The 12,170-nt window shown below is 46.2% G+C and overlaps 1 protein-coding gene across 3 annotated transcripts in view; it reads left to right on the top strand.

Moving 5' to 3' along the window:
* Positions 1 to 12,170, top strand: part of Fer1l6 (fer-1 like family member 6) — a 150,845-nt gene that overhangs the window by 89,366 nt on the left and 49,309 nt on the right. For all 3 annotated transcript variants that reach the window (XM_055626273.1, XM_055626272.1, XM_055626271.1), the window contains 3 exons: positions 624 to 748; positions 6,113 to 6,247; positions 9,057 to 9,206. In XM_055626273.1, the coding sequence (XP_055482248.1) occupies positions 624 to 748; positions 6,113 to 6,247; positions 9,057 to 9,206 (410 nt within the window). The remainder of the gene's footprint in view (positions 1 to 623; positions 749 to 6,112; positions 6,248 to 9,056; positions 9,207 to 12,170) is intronic.

Below are 12,170 nucleotides of genomic sequence, written 5' to 3'. Positions count from 1 at the left end.
GCTAGCAAAGTAGAAGAACAGGTGGATGGATGACTCAATACATCTACTGAGTTTATTAAAAGTAAAAGCTATTTGTAAGGCACCTTATACACCCGAGTACGAGCCTGTATAGGCATTTGTGCTCACAAGCGCATGTTCTCTCTCTCTCTCTCTCTCTCTCTCTCTCTCTCTCTCTTTCTCATAAACAAGAGATTCCTAGGGAGCCAGGCTGCTTCTTTAAGCTTGCTAAAACACAACAGTTTAGGGGGAACTGGTGGATTTTGGAATTAGGCAGAAGAAAAATCTGGACTCTGCTCACTTGGGAAATTACATCATCCATTTTGGGGTTATTTTCCTCATCTATTAATGAGGAGATAATTCCATATTTCACGTGGTTATCGTGATGATGATTAAGAAGAAACACAATGGGACAAAACCTCAGGGTGGAATGTGTGCTTCCGAAGTTTTGGCACTAGCCCCTCTTCTCTGTCTTCACAGCTCCACCTGGCCACGGAGGAGGGCAGGCCTGATATCACAGTCATCTTCCGGTGGACACACAGCCTCCTGACACTTGCAGACACACATTCACGCGTACTAATCCTGAAAGCCCATTAACATTTGCCCTTTCCATAATTTCTCCACAGCCCAGCATGTCTTCCAGCTGAGGGCACACATGTACCAAGCCCGGAGCCTCATTGCCGCTGACAGCAATGGACTTTCAGATCCCTTTGCCAAAGTCACATTCCTGTCACAGTGCCAGACCACGAAGGTAACCAGAGAGCCAGCAGCCTCCCTGCCCCCATCCCACTGCTGCTATAGCTGATGCAGAGCAGAGCCTGGGAAAGAAAGATGAGGACCGCCCCTGTCTCCACTGCCCGCTGCATCTCCCAGTGCACAGTCAGAAGCCAGTGGGCCAGGAAGGACAGGCAGGGAGGATCTATTGGTCCCCTTGAGCCACTACCTAAGACAGATAGACAAGTCCTAATGCCAAAACAAAGGCAGAAAAAATAGTAATAATAAAAGGAACCTGGCATGCCCTGGGCACCTGCAGGAGTTCTGGGCACCGAAAGAATGAGAGAGGAGGAACCATCACAGTGTTCCTGAGACCTGAGTCTGTCATCACCTCAGGGGACCTGCTGGGGGGGAAGGGTCTAGCTTTCTGATTAGGAAGTTCTGAACTTTACACTTATCAGCTAGGCTGCTTCTCAGAGATGTGCTTCAAGCGCTCTCCCCTGGAGAACACCCCTTGGTGACAGGTGCTGTGTTACAGGAGATGGGCAGATGGTCACTTCCTCTGCTTCCTGCCTGTCTCACACACTAAGCTCTAGCTTGGAAAAGGGTTCCTAGTCAGTGGAAGTCCTGCAGGTATCTTCTCCCTAGGTCGCACTCATGAAAGCCTTTCTTGTTCTTGAGTCATTGGCTGGGGAAGAGTAAGATCATATAGAGTTGGCCATCTCAGATGCAAGGCCATCTTCTGCTTTGTCTCTGTAGCTGTGTGTCTCCAGACAAATGGCTCACTAGGCCCCACTTCTGTGGTTCTAAAACAGCTATTGTGAGCAAGTGAAAAGTTGGGTGCATAAATGACCGATGAATGGGGGCCATTATATTGGCTGATGTCAAGAAGGCACACATTCTTTTCCAAGACAAACCCGATGACCTAGTTGATAGATTTAACTATATTTTGGTTTATCACACAGAAGCCAAGAACATGATGGGAACCAGCGGCTGTGCCTGTTGAGTACTGGTTCTGCATGGGCTCTAGGAGACAGGGAGTAGGCTAGAACCTGATCCTGCAGACAGGGAGGTGGTCCTCCAGGCTGATAGGCTGCTTGTACTGTGCTCATCAGCCCTTTGTGCAGGGCTGAGCAGAGGCCTACAGGAGTCACATGGGGAGCTCAGTTCATCTGTCTCAGAGAGTCCTTGGGAGGAAGGTGTCTCCAACCTTATTCATTGTGTAAAGGGAATGAGAAAGCAGAAGACCTTCCTCTCTGATGATTTTTGAGAGGACACATATGGCAGTGATTGTGCGCTTGGGTCCTGGAGAGGGGCAGGAGATAGCTCTGTCTGTAAAGCACTTGTTGTGCAAGTAGGAGATTCTGAGTTTGTCGCCAGAGCCTGGGTAAAAAGCCAGGCGTGGAGGTGTGCACGGGGGTGGTGGGTGGAGATGGGAGGGTTGTGGGGACTCGCTGGCTTGCCAGCCAACTCCTAGATGAGCGAGAGTGCTTGTCTCAAAAAACAAGATGGATGGCTTCTGAGAAACGACACCAGTGATGGCCTTCTAGTCTCCACATACATGTACATGCACACGCATGTACATCTGCACATGTGCTCCCTCTACAAACACACACACACACACACACACACACACACACCCCAAATCAAAACACAAACATGGAGTTCTGTTTCCCTGGTTCCAAATCCAGCATCTTCTACTTACTAGATAGATGATGCTAAACAGAATTCCTTTAGGTCTCACTGCCTTCATCTGTGCTGGGCATGATAGTGACACATACGTCTCCCTCATAAAACACGAAATGTTGACAGCTTAAAACGGCTTTTACCCGATGGCTGCTGGTGGCTGCTACTGCAGCTGCCATCCCCAGACAAGAGCTGTCTCAGAAGGCAGGTCCAAGGACCATCCAGTTGCCTCAACCATGCAATTCCAGGCCCTCTGAAGCGACCCTGGAGGAGTCTGAGTAAGCTCACTGGACTGCCACATAACTGTCCTGCTGGTTTTCATCTCCACACAGCACCTTGGTTTAATTTAGATTCATATTTCAAAGAAACAGATGGAGTTGGCTTATCAAATAATTGTGTGAAAGGGAAATAGGTTCTGTTGAACCTTGGATTTTCCTCTAATTTTGGATCACGTACCCAACTTTTGCTAATAATAGTAGCTGCCACTTATCCAAAGCTCTCACGTGCCAGACACGACAATAAACATTTTCTGTACATTGTTTCCCGCCCCTTGCGGTAAGTCGGGGACACATGCTCTTATGTTCCCATCTTGGAGATAAAGAAGTGAGAATCAGAGATTGCACAGCTTGGACACAGTGGACCACGATGGAGACTGAGGTCTCCCCAGTTCTGAGACCACCTTGGCCTAGCCACTCTGTCTTGATTTTGGTTAGAAAACCCCCAGGTTTCTCTCTCCTTGGATGCTGGGCTACATTGGATGGCCCGGTCTGGGACTGTGGCAGGCCTCCTTCATGCTCCGAGTGAGACCCTGCCAGAACAGCAGAGCCTGATGTTCATAAGGTAGCATCCTTATGGGCTGGCACTGGTTCCCAGGAGAACTGAGCTCCTAGTGCTCCAAAGAACCAGCCTCTAAAGGGTGTCCTTTGTAAGGGGCAGGTGTGACTTGATGGTCTTGTGACTTGATGGTCTGGGATGTTTCAGAGTTACTGCAGACACTATGGTGAAATAGGACTTGAAGGATAAAGGAAAGGAGGAGAAAGCTCCTACACAGAAAGGGTTTGAGAGCTGAAGAGGAGAGGTGTCAGATGTGAATAAGGGAACATGACAGAAAGAGAAGGAGGGTGGGCATCTTAGACAGTGGATTTTGTTAAGCCTGGGCTTCCCAACAATGAGACTGATGCCTAGTCCTGAAGACATGATGGTTAGACAAGATCACCCAGTGGTGCCAAGACTGTCATAGGTAGGCAATTTGTGTGTGTATGTGTGTGTTTTGCAAATAATTGGACCCCAAGATTGACAAATACTAGGCAGATACTCTACTCCAGAACCACATCCCTTCCCCTAAGTGTTTACTCACTATCAGCAAATATGGACTGAGATGGAATGCATTTAGGGAGGGTAGCAAGTATTTACTGAGCACCTACTGTATGCCAGGCAATGAATATTTTTTTTTTTTTACCTCAAACAAGATGGGTGTTAGCCCAATTAAAAATGGGAAAGTAAGGCTTGGAGACATTAAGTCATCTGTGCAATTTGGTCATAAGGTGGTTAATTAAACCTGGATTCCTTTTAGGGTTTTTGTTCCTACTGCCATATTCTATCCAGGACATCTGATTAACTGTTCACAGTGTTAGCCAAGTCTTATCCTAGACTTCTAGATGATGCTTTAACTCAGTGGCTCTCAACTTTCCTAATGTTGCAACTTTTCCACACAGTTTCTCATGTTGTGGTGACCCCCAACCATAATATTACTTTCATTATGACTTCGTAACTGTAATTTTACTTTTGAGCAGTGTCTCAGCTTCTAAGCCCATCAGAAATAATGTATTTTCTGATGGTTGCAACCCACAGGTTGAGAACCGCTGCTGTAAACTCAGCTCAGTGCACAGCTTCTTAAGGAATCCCTTAAGAAACAAGGCTAATCCTGAGTAGCTGAGCAAAGACGTAGGAGATATTTGTTCGGGTGAGCCATTAAGTACTGCTCTAAAGCGACCAGGTGACATTTTTACATATGGCGGCAACCTGGAGGACAGGTCAGTTCCCTCTCATCTGTCCATGCAAAATGGCTGTCAAGCACCCATTATGCCGAGGATGCGTTCTAGCCCACTGCAGATGCAAGTTGAATGAGTGGATGAAGATTGAATGGATGCTGGCTTCTGGAATCTTATTCAATGGCATTTCCAGCCACATTCCAGGGCTGCAATTCAAATGTTCCCATAGGGAAGATACTTGTGGAGGTTATAGAATGCTTTGACATTCTTCTGTCAGTCAGGTGCATGCCACAGAGGGCTCACCTGTCTCTTCAAGACCGACATAAAAGCACACAGCTTTGCATTACAATTGTGTCACTCGTGTTTATCGGTTGGTTGAATTTAGAATCTTTTTATGTCAGAAAAGTGAGATTTCCTCAGAAGCATTTTAAAGCTTCACTGTATCTGAGACATGAAATATTCTAAAATAAAAACTCAAGAAGGGAAGAAAACCACAGGCACACAATACTCTTACGGCTTATGTAAAGAACTATAAAGATATTCTTCCGTGCCCACAGAGCAAACAATTTAATGCCGTAACTGGAGCTGGCTGGTTATATAACTGAGCTGGCAGTTTTATGGGAGTCTGAGGGTTAGGGAAGGCCAGTCCTCTCTTTCAGCCTTCCTGGAGTGGGCAATGGCGGGTAAGGAACAGTTCAGAGGTGCTGTGGAAATTTCCCCAGGATCCAGCAGCTGCCGAATGCTTTCACTTATGAAACCCATCTGGTTGTATAGCTTGGAAGAGAGCTGTGCCCGTGGACTCTTTCCAGTAGAGGCTGCACGTATTGATGGGGCATTGTCTGCCCAGGTGTGGGACCACCTACCCTGCAAACGGCTCAGCCTTTCACTCTTGCGAAATTGGCCTTTTTCCAAATATCTAAAGAAACACAGGAAGAAATTCAATTTTCGATAACCTTCTCCCTTCCAAAGATCCCTCTTGAACAGTCCAGGAAGAGAGCCATGGGCTGATTCTGGTGAGACCCTGATGGTTCTGGCCCAATTCTTCAAGCTAGCATCCTTCCTTGATTTTTAGTCTCCTCTGTTTGAATGGTGGTACAGCCCACTACCCAGGTCACGGTTTGCTGCCGCAGCAACTCCTGTGAAAGAAAGATGACATGTCAGATGGTGAGGGCTGCTCTGAAGGCTATTCAAAACAGTCAGTGCAAGCCACAAAGCTGTAGACTCCTACATAGAGTATATGGGATTTGAAGGTCAACATCAGGGACTTTGATTGTATTTGATCCCCTCCCCCTTCTCAGGGGAGGGGATCCCTAAAGTAGAGGTGTTAGTAGTGTTACCTGGTGGAAGTGGATGATCCAGATGGAATTTGAGCTCATCGCCTGTAGACTCTGCCTATGTAAACCTGTTTCTCTGTCTTTGACGTGCGTGTATACAACTGTACTCATTCAAGGCTTGAATGAGACACTGCGTGCACAGTGCTACATTGGGAGCAGACAATAATTACTCAGTAAAAAGCAACTGACGCCATCCTAACCCCAGGCTGAACCAATATTGTTTATGCAAATGTGTCATTAAGCAGTACTCCGCCAATAACACATTACGGATACAACGTTTGCCAGAGACTGTGACTTTGCATGTAACAAACAGCAGCCACGGACTTTCCTTGCCCTCCATGTTTCTGTAGAATGACTCAGTTGAACAGTTCCTTCGTTGTTTTCTTCCAGGTCATTTCCCAGACTCTCTCTCCTACCTGGAACCAGATGCTGCTATTCAACGAGCTGGTTCTGCACGGTGAAGAGAGGGAGCTGGCGGAGTCCCCACCCCTCGTGGTGGTGGAGCTCTACGACAGTGACGCTGTGGTGAGTGTCCTTAGGCGGCACTGACTGCTCCTTCTTCCAAATGCTCTGCTGCCTGAGCTGACTTTATTCGAAAGTCAATAGAGTCCTGACCCTGTGAGGGCTCAGGACCCTTGATGCACCCGGTGATGGCTTTGACCACAGCACACCATGATAGACAGAACCATGATGATGATAGTCACTGCTTTATTTAAGGTCTGTTCTTCAGAGCTCCCTTTAAAGTACAATCAAAATCCCACCTAATCAGCAAAACTCAGTCAATGCCCACTTCTGTAAGGATGTGATACTTACATAAAGCCAATCTACAACTACAGCAAACCTGTAGCTGGTCCTCTGTTCCTGCTGTTTATAAGACTCCTCCGAACCTGTTGGAAAATGGTTTGTGCTGCTCTCGTCCTGCTGGAGAGAAATGCATGGGCATCTTCACGGAGTCAGCCTTGTAACTGGATCTCTTCCTTTATTTGGCCCTGCAACTGCATATTTATCTCAATTACAAACCAAACGTCTTCCTCTCCATAGACATTCATGTTCTGAAACCTTGGGTAACCCCCAAAGCTGACAGGTTGGTCTAAGTGACTAAAACAAATATTCTTTTTAAGTTAAGAAGAAGTTAAGTCTACGGTGGATGACAGAGATTTCTATCTTTTACTTGACATCTCTACTGCCTGAGGAATCTCAAATAGATAAAGCACAATGGTTGTTTTGAAAAGATTTCCCAAAGCCTCCTCACTCTTCGTGTGCTCCCACTAACCCTGGGATGAGACAAGGCCAAGGAGAGACAAGATGCATGATTCACAAGAGTTGCAGGGACCCTGGGAAACATGAAGGCTTGTCCAGCCCTTCTTGCTCTCTAGAAAGGAGGACATATCTGGAAAGTTCTCTAATGCCTTCTTTAAGGCCACAGCTAGCAAGAGAAAGGGTTGGGACTTGAACTTTCAACTCCTACTCTTTTCAGCACATTCAGTGCTGTGAGCATGATATCTCCCCACCTCCCCACTTCCTCCACCACCCCGTCATCCCTGCTATAAATTGGGGCTGATGTATGTATTTATGAAATTCAGTTTCCCCTGTTCAGCATGCAGTACTGATTTTTTTGGAGGAAGACCCACAAAGTAAATATCCTTTTATTCCTCTTCCCGGGAACATGCTTCCCACCCTAAGTATTTGTTTTCTATTTGAAAAGAAATCTGAAATCCATGGAATTTTTTGCCTGCTAGCTGTTGTACTGCCTACCACTTGCTGTTTTAAGATCCCCACTTTCTTTTAAGATCCCCACTCAGTGGTGCCATTTCCTTCACACACACACACACACACACACAAATAATAATAATAATAATAATGCTTTCAAATATAAAGAACTGTAGGAAAGAAAGACAATACAGAAAGTTTGTGCTTTCCCCCTGGAGAAATATGGGGAGACATACATAAGATTTTTGTTTATGTCTCTAGGCTGCCTTTAGGGTGAACTAAAATATGATAATCAGATTATTAGAATTGAGCTCTTCTGGCCCATGTTTTCAGTCTAGAACTTCCTCTTACTCTCCAGTGGCTTGTGGTCCCTCAGGGTTGACTGGCACTATAGGAAATGCATTCCCGTTTGGCGAATTGGCTGCTGCTTGGGTTTATGCTCACTCTTACATTCCTAACACTAGTTTGAGTTAACTATTTCTAGTAAGAATGATTAGCAAACTAATTGTTAAGCAGATCACTCATTTTATGCCAAACTGTCCTAACTCCATCCATTCCATTCGTTCTCCCAACGGATAGCAGCAGGCTATCCTGCTTGTTTGTTTTCAAGTGTGGCTGAGCTAAAGCCGTTTCCACCCCCTTCCCTAGCAGCAAGGCAAGCGCTGGCTCGTGAACCCAAAGACGATAACGAGGCATGGCTGCTAAAACCTGGCCTAAAACAAAATCGAACATGGGCACTGTCCTTAAACTAAGCAGATCTGTCTACCATCTGTCACTCAGCAAATGCACATCGACTGGGTTTTCAGGCGAGGGGATGCGGCAGTAGAGGAAGCAGGCAGCCCCTCCCATATGGAACCTGAATTCTTATGATTCCTGAGATAAATAGCAAAACAGCATAGCTACTATAGCTCCTGCCTCTCCTGGAGGAGCGTGGACCTGACTCTTGAGAGCTGTCTTGGGGAAGAGGCAAGTGCTGTCAAGCAGCTCTCAAAGAAACTTGAAGCCATACAGGTACACACATGCAAAGGTAATTTCCCCTTTTTACTCCCCTCACCGAAACATACTGGCGTCAGTCATCACCATTAGCAGCCCATCACCGTATATTAAGCACATAATAAAAACGATATCTAAGATTACATTACTTCTTGTAATGTCATAAACAAACAAAAAGCTTTAGCCCCGTTTATGAGCCTCAGAAAGGCTGAGTACCTGGCAGAGGTCACAAAGCTAGAGAGAGGCAGCTCTGAGACCACACACCTACAGGTTACTTAGCTCTGCAGCTCACGATCCTCTTCACAGCAGAGACCCCTCTGGAATGTCTGTGGTTGTCTTGTAGTTTCTCTTTCCCCTCCCAATTCACTCTGGTCAGCCACATTCATTAATCTCTCTATAGAAGGAGACTTGGATCAGGGAAAGCCCCAAGGTTATTCTTTTAGTGTTTCACTGGGATCCTGAGAGTACCCTCTGCCCCCTCCCCCCACGCTGAGGGTAAGAGTGGGCAAGAGGTGCCTGGTAGAAGGTAAGAAGGAAACGATGCTGGCAACATTGTAAAAATGATTTGCTAAGTTGCACTGATGCTGAGCAGAAATAGTAGATGCCCGTTAAAAACTCATTTCTTCTTCAGGGGAAACCAGAATATCTGGGTGCCACGGTGGCTGCTCCAGTTGTGACGCTAGCTGACCAGGACTATGTGCCCCCAAAGCTGTGCTATCACCCCATCTTCTGTGGGAACCTCTCTGGAGGGGACCTCCTTGCTGTGTTTGAGCTGTTGCAGGTAAGATGTCCAGGGCATGTCTACCAGATGTCTTTCTGCCCTGCTTGGCCAGAGAGACAGCTTCTTGGATGTGATGTTTAGTGAGGCAATGCCTGGTCCATCCCTGTCATTCCATGTCTGCGGGGGATCTTCTTCTGGGCATCTGGAAGCTGATGCTCAAAAGCTTTGATAACATCAGGTGTTCTCAGAACTGCTGCACCATAATCAGAATCCTAGAACGAAAGGTCCTTGAGGGTTGGGTCATCAGTGTTTTGAGCTATATCAAAGTCCCTCCCTGTTCTATCAGACCGTATACAGATATGACAAAAGAAGGCATTGGACATTTGTGGTTGTAGTTGCTGTGTGCCTGAAGGTATAGTTGTGGCATCTCATATATGTCCACATTCTAGGCCATCCTGAGCCTCCGGAGACACACATTACCATTCCCACTTGAGAGACAGCAAACTGAGGGCTGCAGCACTTGGCCAACCTCATCTCCTGCTGTAGATAGACAGTTAAACTGAGCTCTGAACCTTGGCTTTTAAATCTTTCACTTCTTGCATTATATCACATTGTTTCCCAAGGCCAAAGAATTTCTAGTCCTTTCCTGAAGTCCTAGAGGGTGTGTGTGTGTGTGTGTTTGTGTGGTGTATGGGTGGTGTGTGTGTGTGTGTGTGTGTGTGTGTGTGTGTGTACAAAAACCCTCTCATAGGAAGAAAAGCTGAGTTTTTGAAGTATGGCTGTCTATTAGAGAACCATTGAGACTTGAGAACAAAGAAAAAGGAAGCATGGGCCTGCTGGAAATTACTCTACTGGACCCTACCCTCTCTGAGGCTTCAGTCACTGGTGACTCTTTGCTTTTGGATCAGGCCAGTCTTTTCTGTTAGTCCATGCAGGATGCTATAGCAGAATGTCATTGATTGAAGAACTTAAACAACCAGTATTGTTTTCTAGATGTTGTCACATTTGAGGCTGGCTGTTCAAGAAGGCACTGATAGATGTGGCTTACCTGGTTTATAGATGGCTGCCTTCTCTGTGTACCCTCATGTGGGTGGGAGGGTAATAAGACCTTTGTTCCCAGCTATTGATTTTAGAAATTGGAAAGGATAGAAAGGCAACGACATAGTCAACATGGCAGGTCAGAATCTAGACTCCGGGTAGACAGGTTTCTAGCCAAAATGGAGGTCTAGGCAGTGTTAATTATTGTAGAGATAGATTTTGGTTAGACACACTTGTATTCACACCCAAATTCTCTTCGCATCTGCAGCCTAGGTGTTGCCATCAGATGCAGTGATGCATTCTTTAGACCGCCCAATCACACGTTGTCATCTGTGTTCCAAGTCACCTGAGGAAGAACGTTTTATGGAGAAAACGGCAGCTTTGGAGAAAGAGTAAACTCTGCCGGGGAAACTGAGTCTGCCTAAGTAGGAGTCAGGTGATGAGAAATCAAAAACTAGCTTCATTCCGCTCCGAGTACGGAAGTCTAGCAGGGTAGAGGAGAAGAACCAGGAAGACATTTCTCTTACAAACATTAGGTTTTAGGATGCCAGGGTGATAAAATAAGTGGTCTCCAATAACACCATCTGTAGCCAGATAGGCGTGTGCCAGCCAGGTGTGTGGATGTCGGAACGGAAGGCAATCTTCCAAGCCAGCTGCTCCCGTCTCTCCTCAAATGAGAGTCATAAGTTGTAGGCAAGCTTTTCTGGTTCACACCCAGACAGATACCAAACAACGCTGAATCTGGACACAAGCAGCTTTGCCCTTACTGCTCTCCCTTAAGGCTTTGCTTTCTGTCCCGGTATAATATTACATCAACTGATAAACTTCCCTTCCCAAGAGATAGCAGTTTCAGACTCAATGGCTACACAAAGGCATTTCCTGAGTCTTCTTAGAACTTCAGTTCCTCCAAATCTAGTGAATGGGAAGCTTAATAATTGCTTCATATTACATATTCCAATAACAATTTTTTGTGTGTATTTGTGTATGTGTTGTGTGTATTTGTACATATTTGTGTGCATCCATATGTAAGTTCATGTGTACATGTATGTGTGCATGTGGAGCCTGAGACAGTGTCAGATGTGTTCCCCAATCACTCTCCACTTTATTTTTTGAGGCAGAGCCTCCCACTGAAGCTGTAGTGAATTCAGCTACAGTTCACCCAGTTCGTTTAAAATTTCCTTTTAACAAACAAAGCGGAGTCCACATTCTCTTCAAGGCTACCAGAGCACTGACCGTCGAGGGAGGTGGTGGCTGACTTTGAGAAGTGGACCTGGTGTGCATGAGAACGCTGAGGTACCAGGTTAGCTGAGCTGGATCTAGGCACTGCTCTTCCCAGCCCAGAGCTACCCTTTATAAGCGCTCTTAGCCCAAGTCTCCAAGTCTCTCAGTAGTCCTTCAATGAGGGGTCGAACACGTTGACCCCTAAAGATGACATGAACTGGACACACTGCTGAGACTTATAAAGGAGCGTTGCCAGAAGTAGGGAGCTTAGGAGAGGCAATCCTCAGGGGTTTCATTCGGACTTCTCATTTGATCACTTGTTCAAAAAGTGACTTAATTGTCAACATGACTGTCTTAGCAGGTGGAGCTCAGGCATGCTGAGCACACATTGGACTGTCAAATGAGCACACTTCATTTGACACAGTTGCTAGTACCTCTTTGGGTCTGTGGATGATTTACTTCCTTGCTTCCCATGCTGAAATACTCCCCTGACACAGGAGTTGATGGCATGGCTCTTCTATGTACCCATCAAATCCATTGTCTCTGTCAGCCACCCACACTAACTGCCCCTCTCTTTTCTCAGTCCTAGCCCATCCCTTGATGTTAGCTCTGGCCCTCAGGCTGAGTTCTGAAAGCAGGCATAATTCTGTACGCGGTAACTATGGCCAAGGCCTGAGCAGCTCTGTAGCTGTTTCTATGCCTGTTTCTCATCTTCTCTGTTCCTGGAATTTTCTTTTAGTTCTCATGTCAATCATTTTCCTGTTT

This window comes from Psammomys obesus, unplaced genomic scaffold (assembly GCF_907164565.1).
Source record: "Psammomys obesus unplaced genomic scaffold, mPsaObe1.curated_primary_1811, whole genome shotgun sequence".
In the NCBI taxonomy this organism is placed as follows: Eukaryota; Metazoa; Chordata; class Mammalia; order Rodentia; family Muridae; genus Psammomys; species Psammomys obesus.
This window is presented reverse-complemented; position numbering and strand designations above follow the sequence as displayed.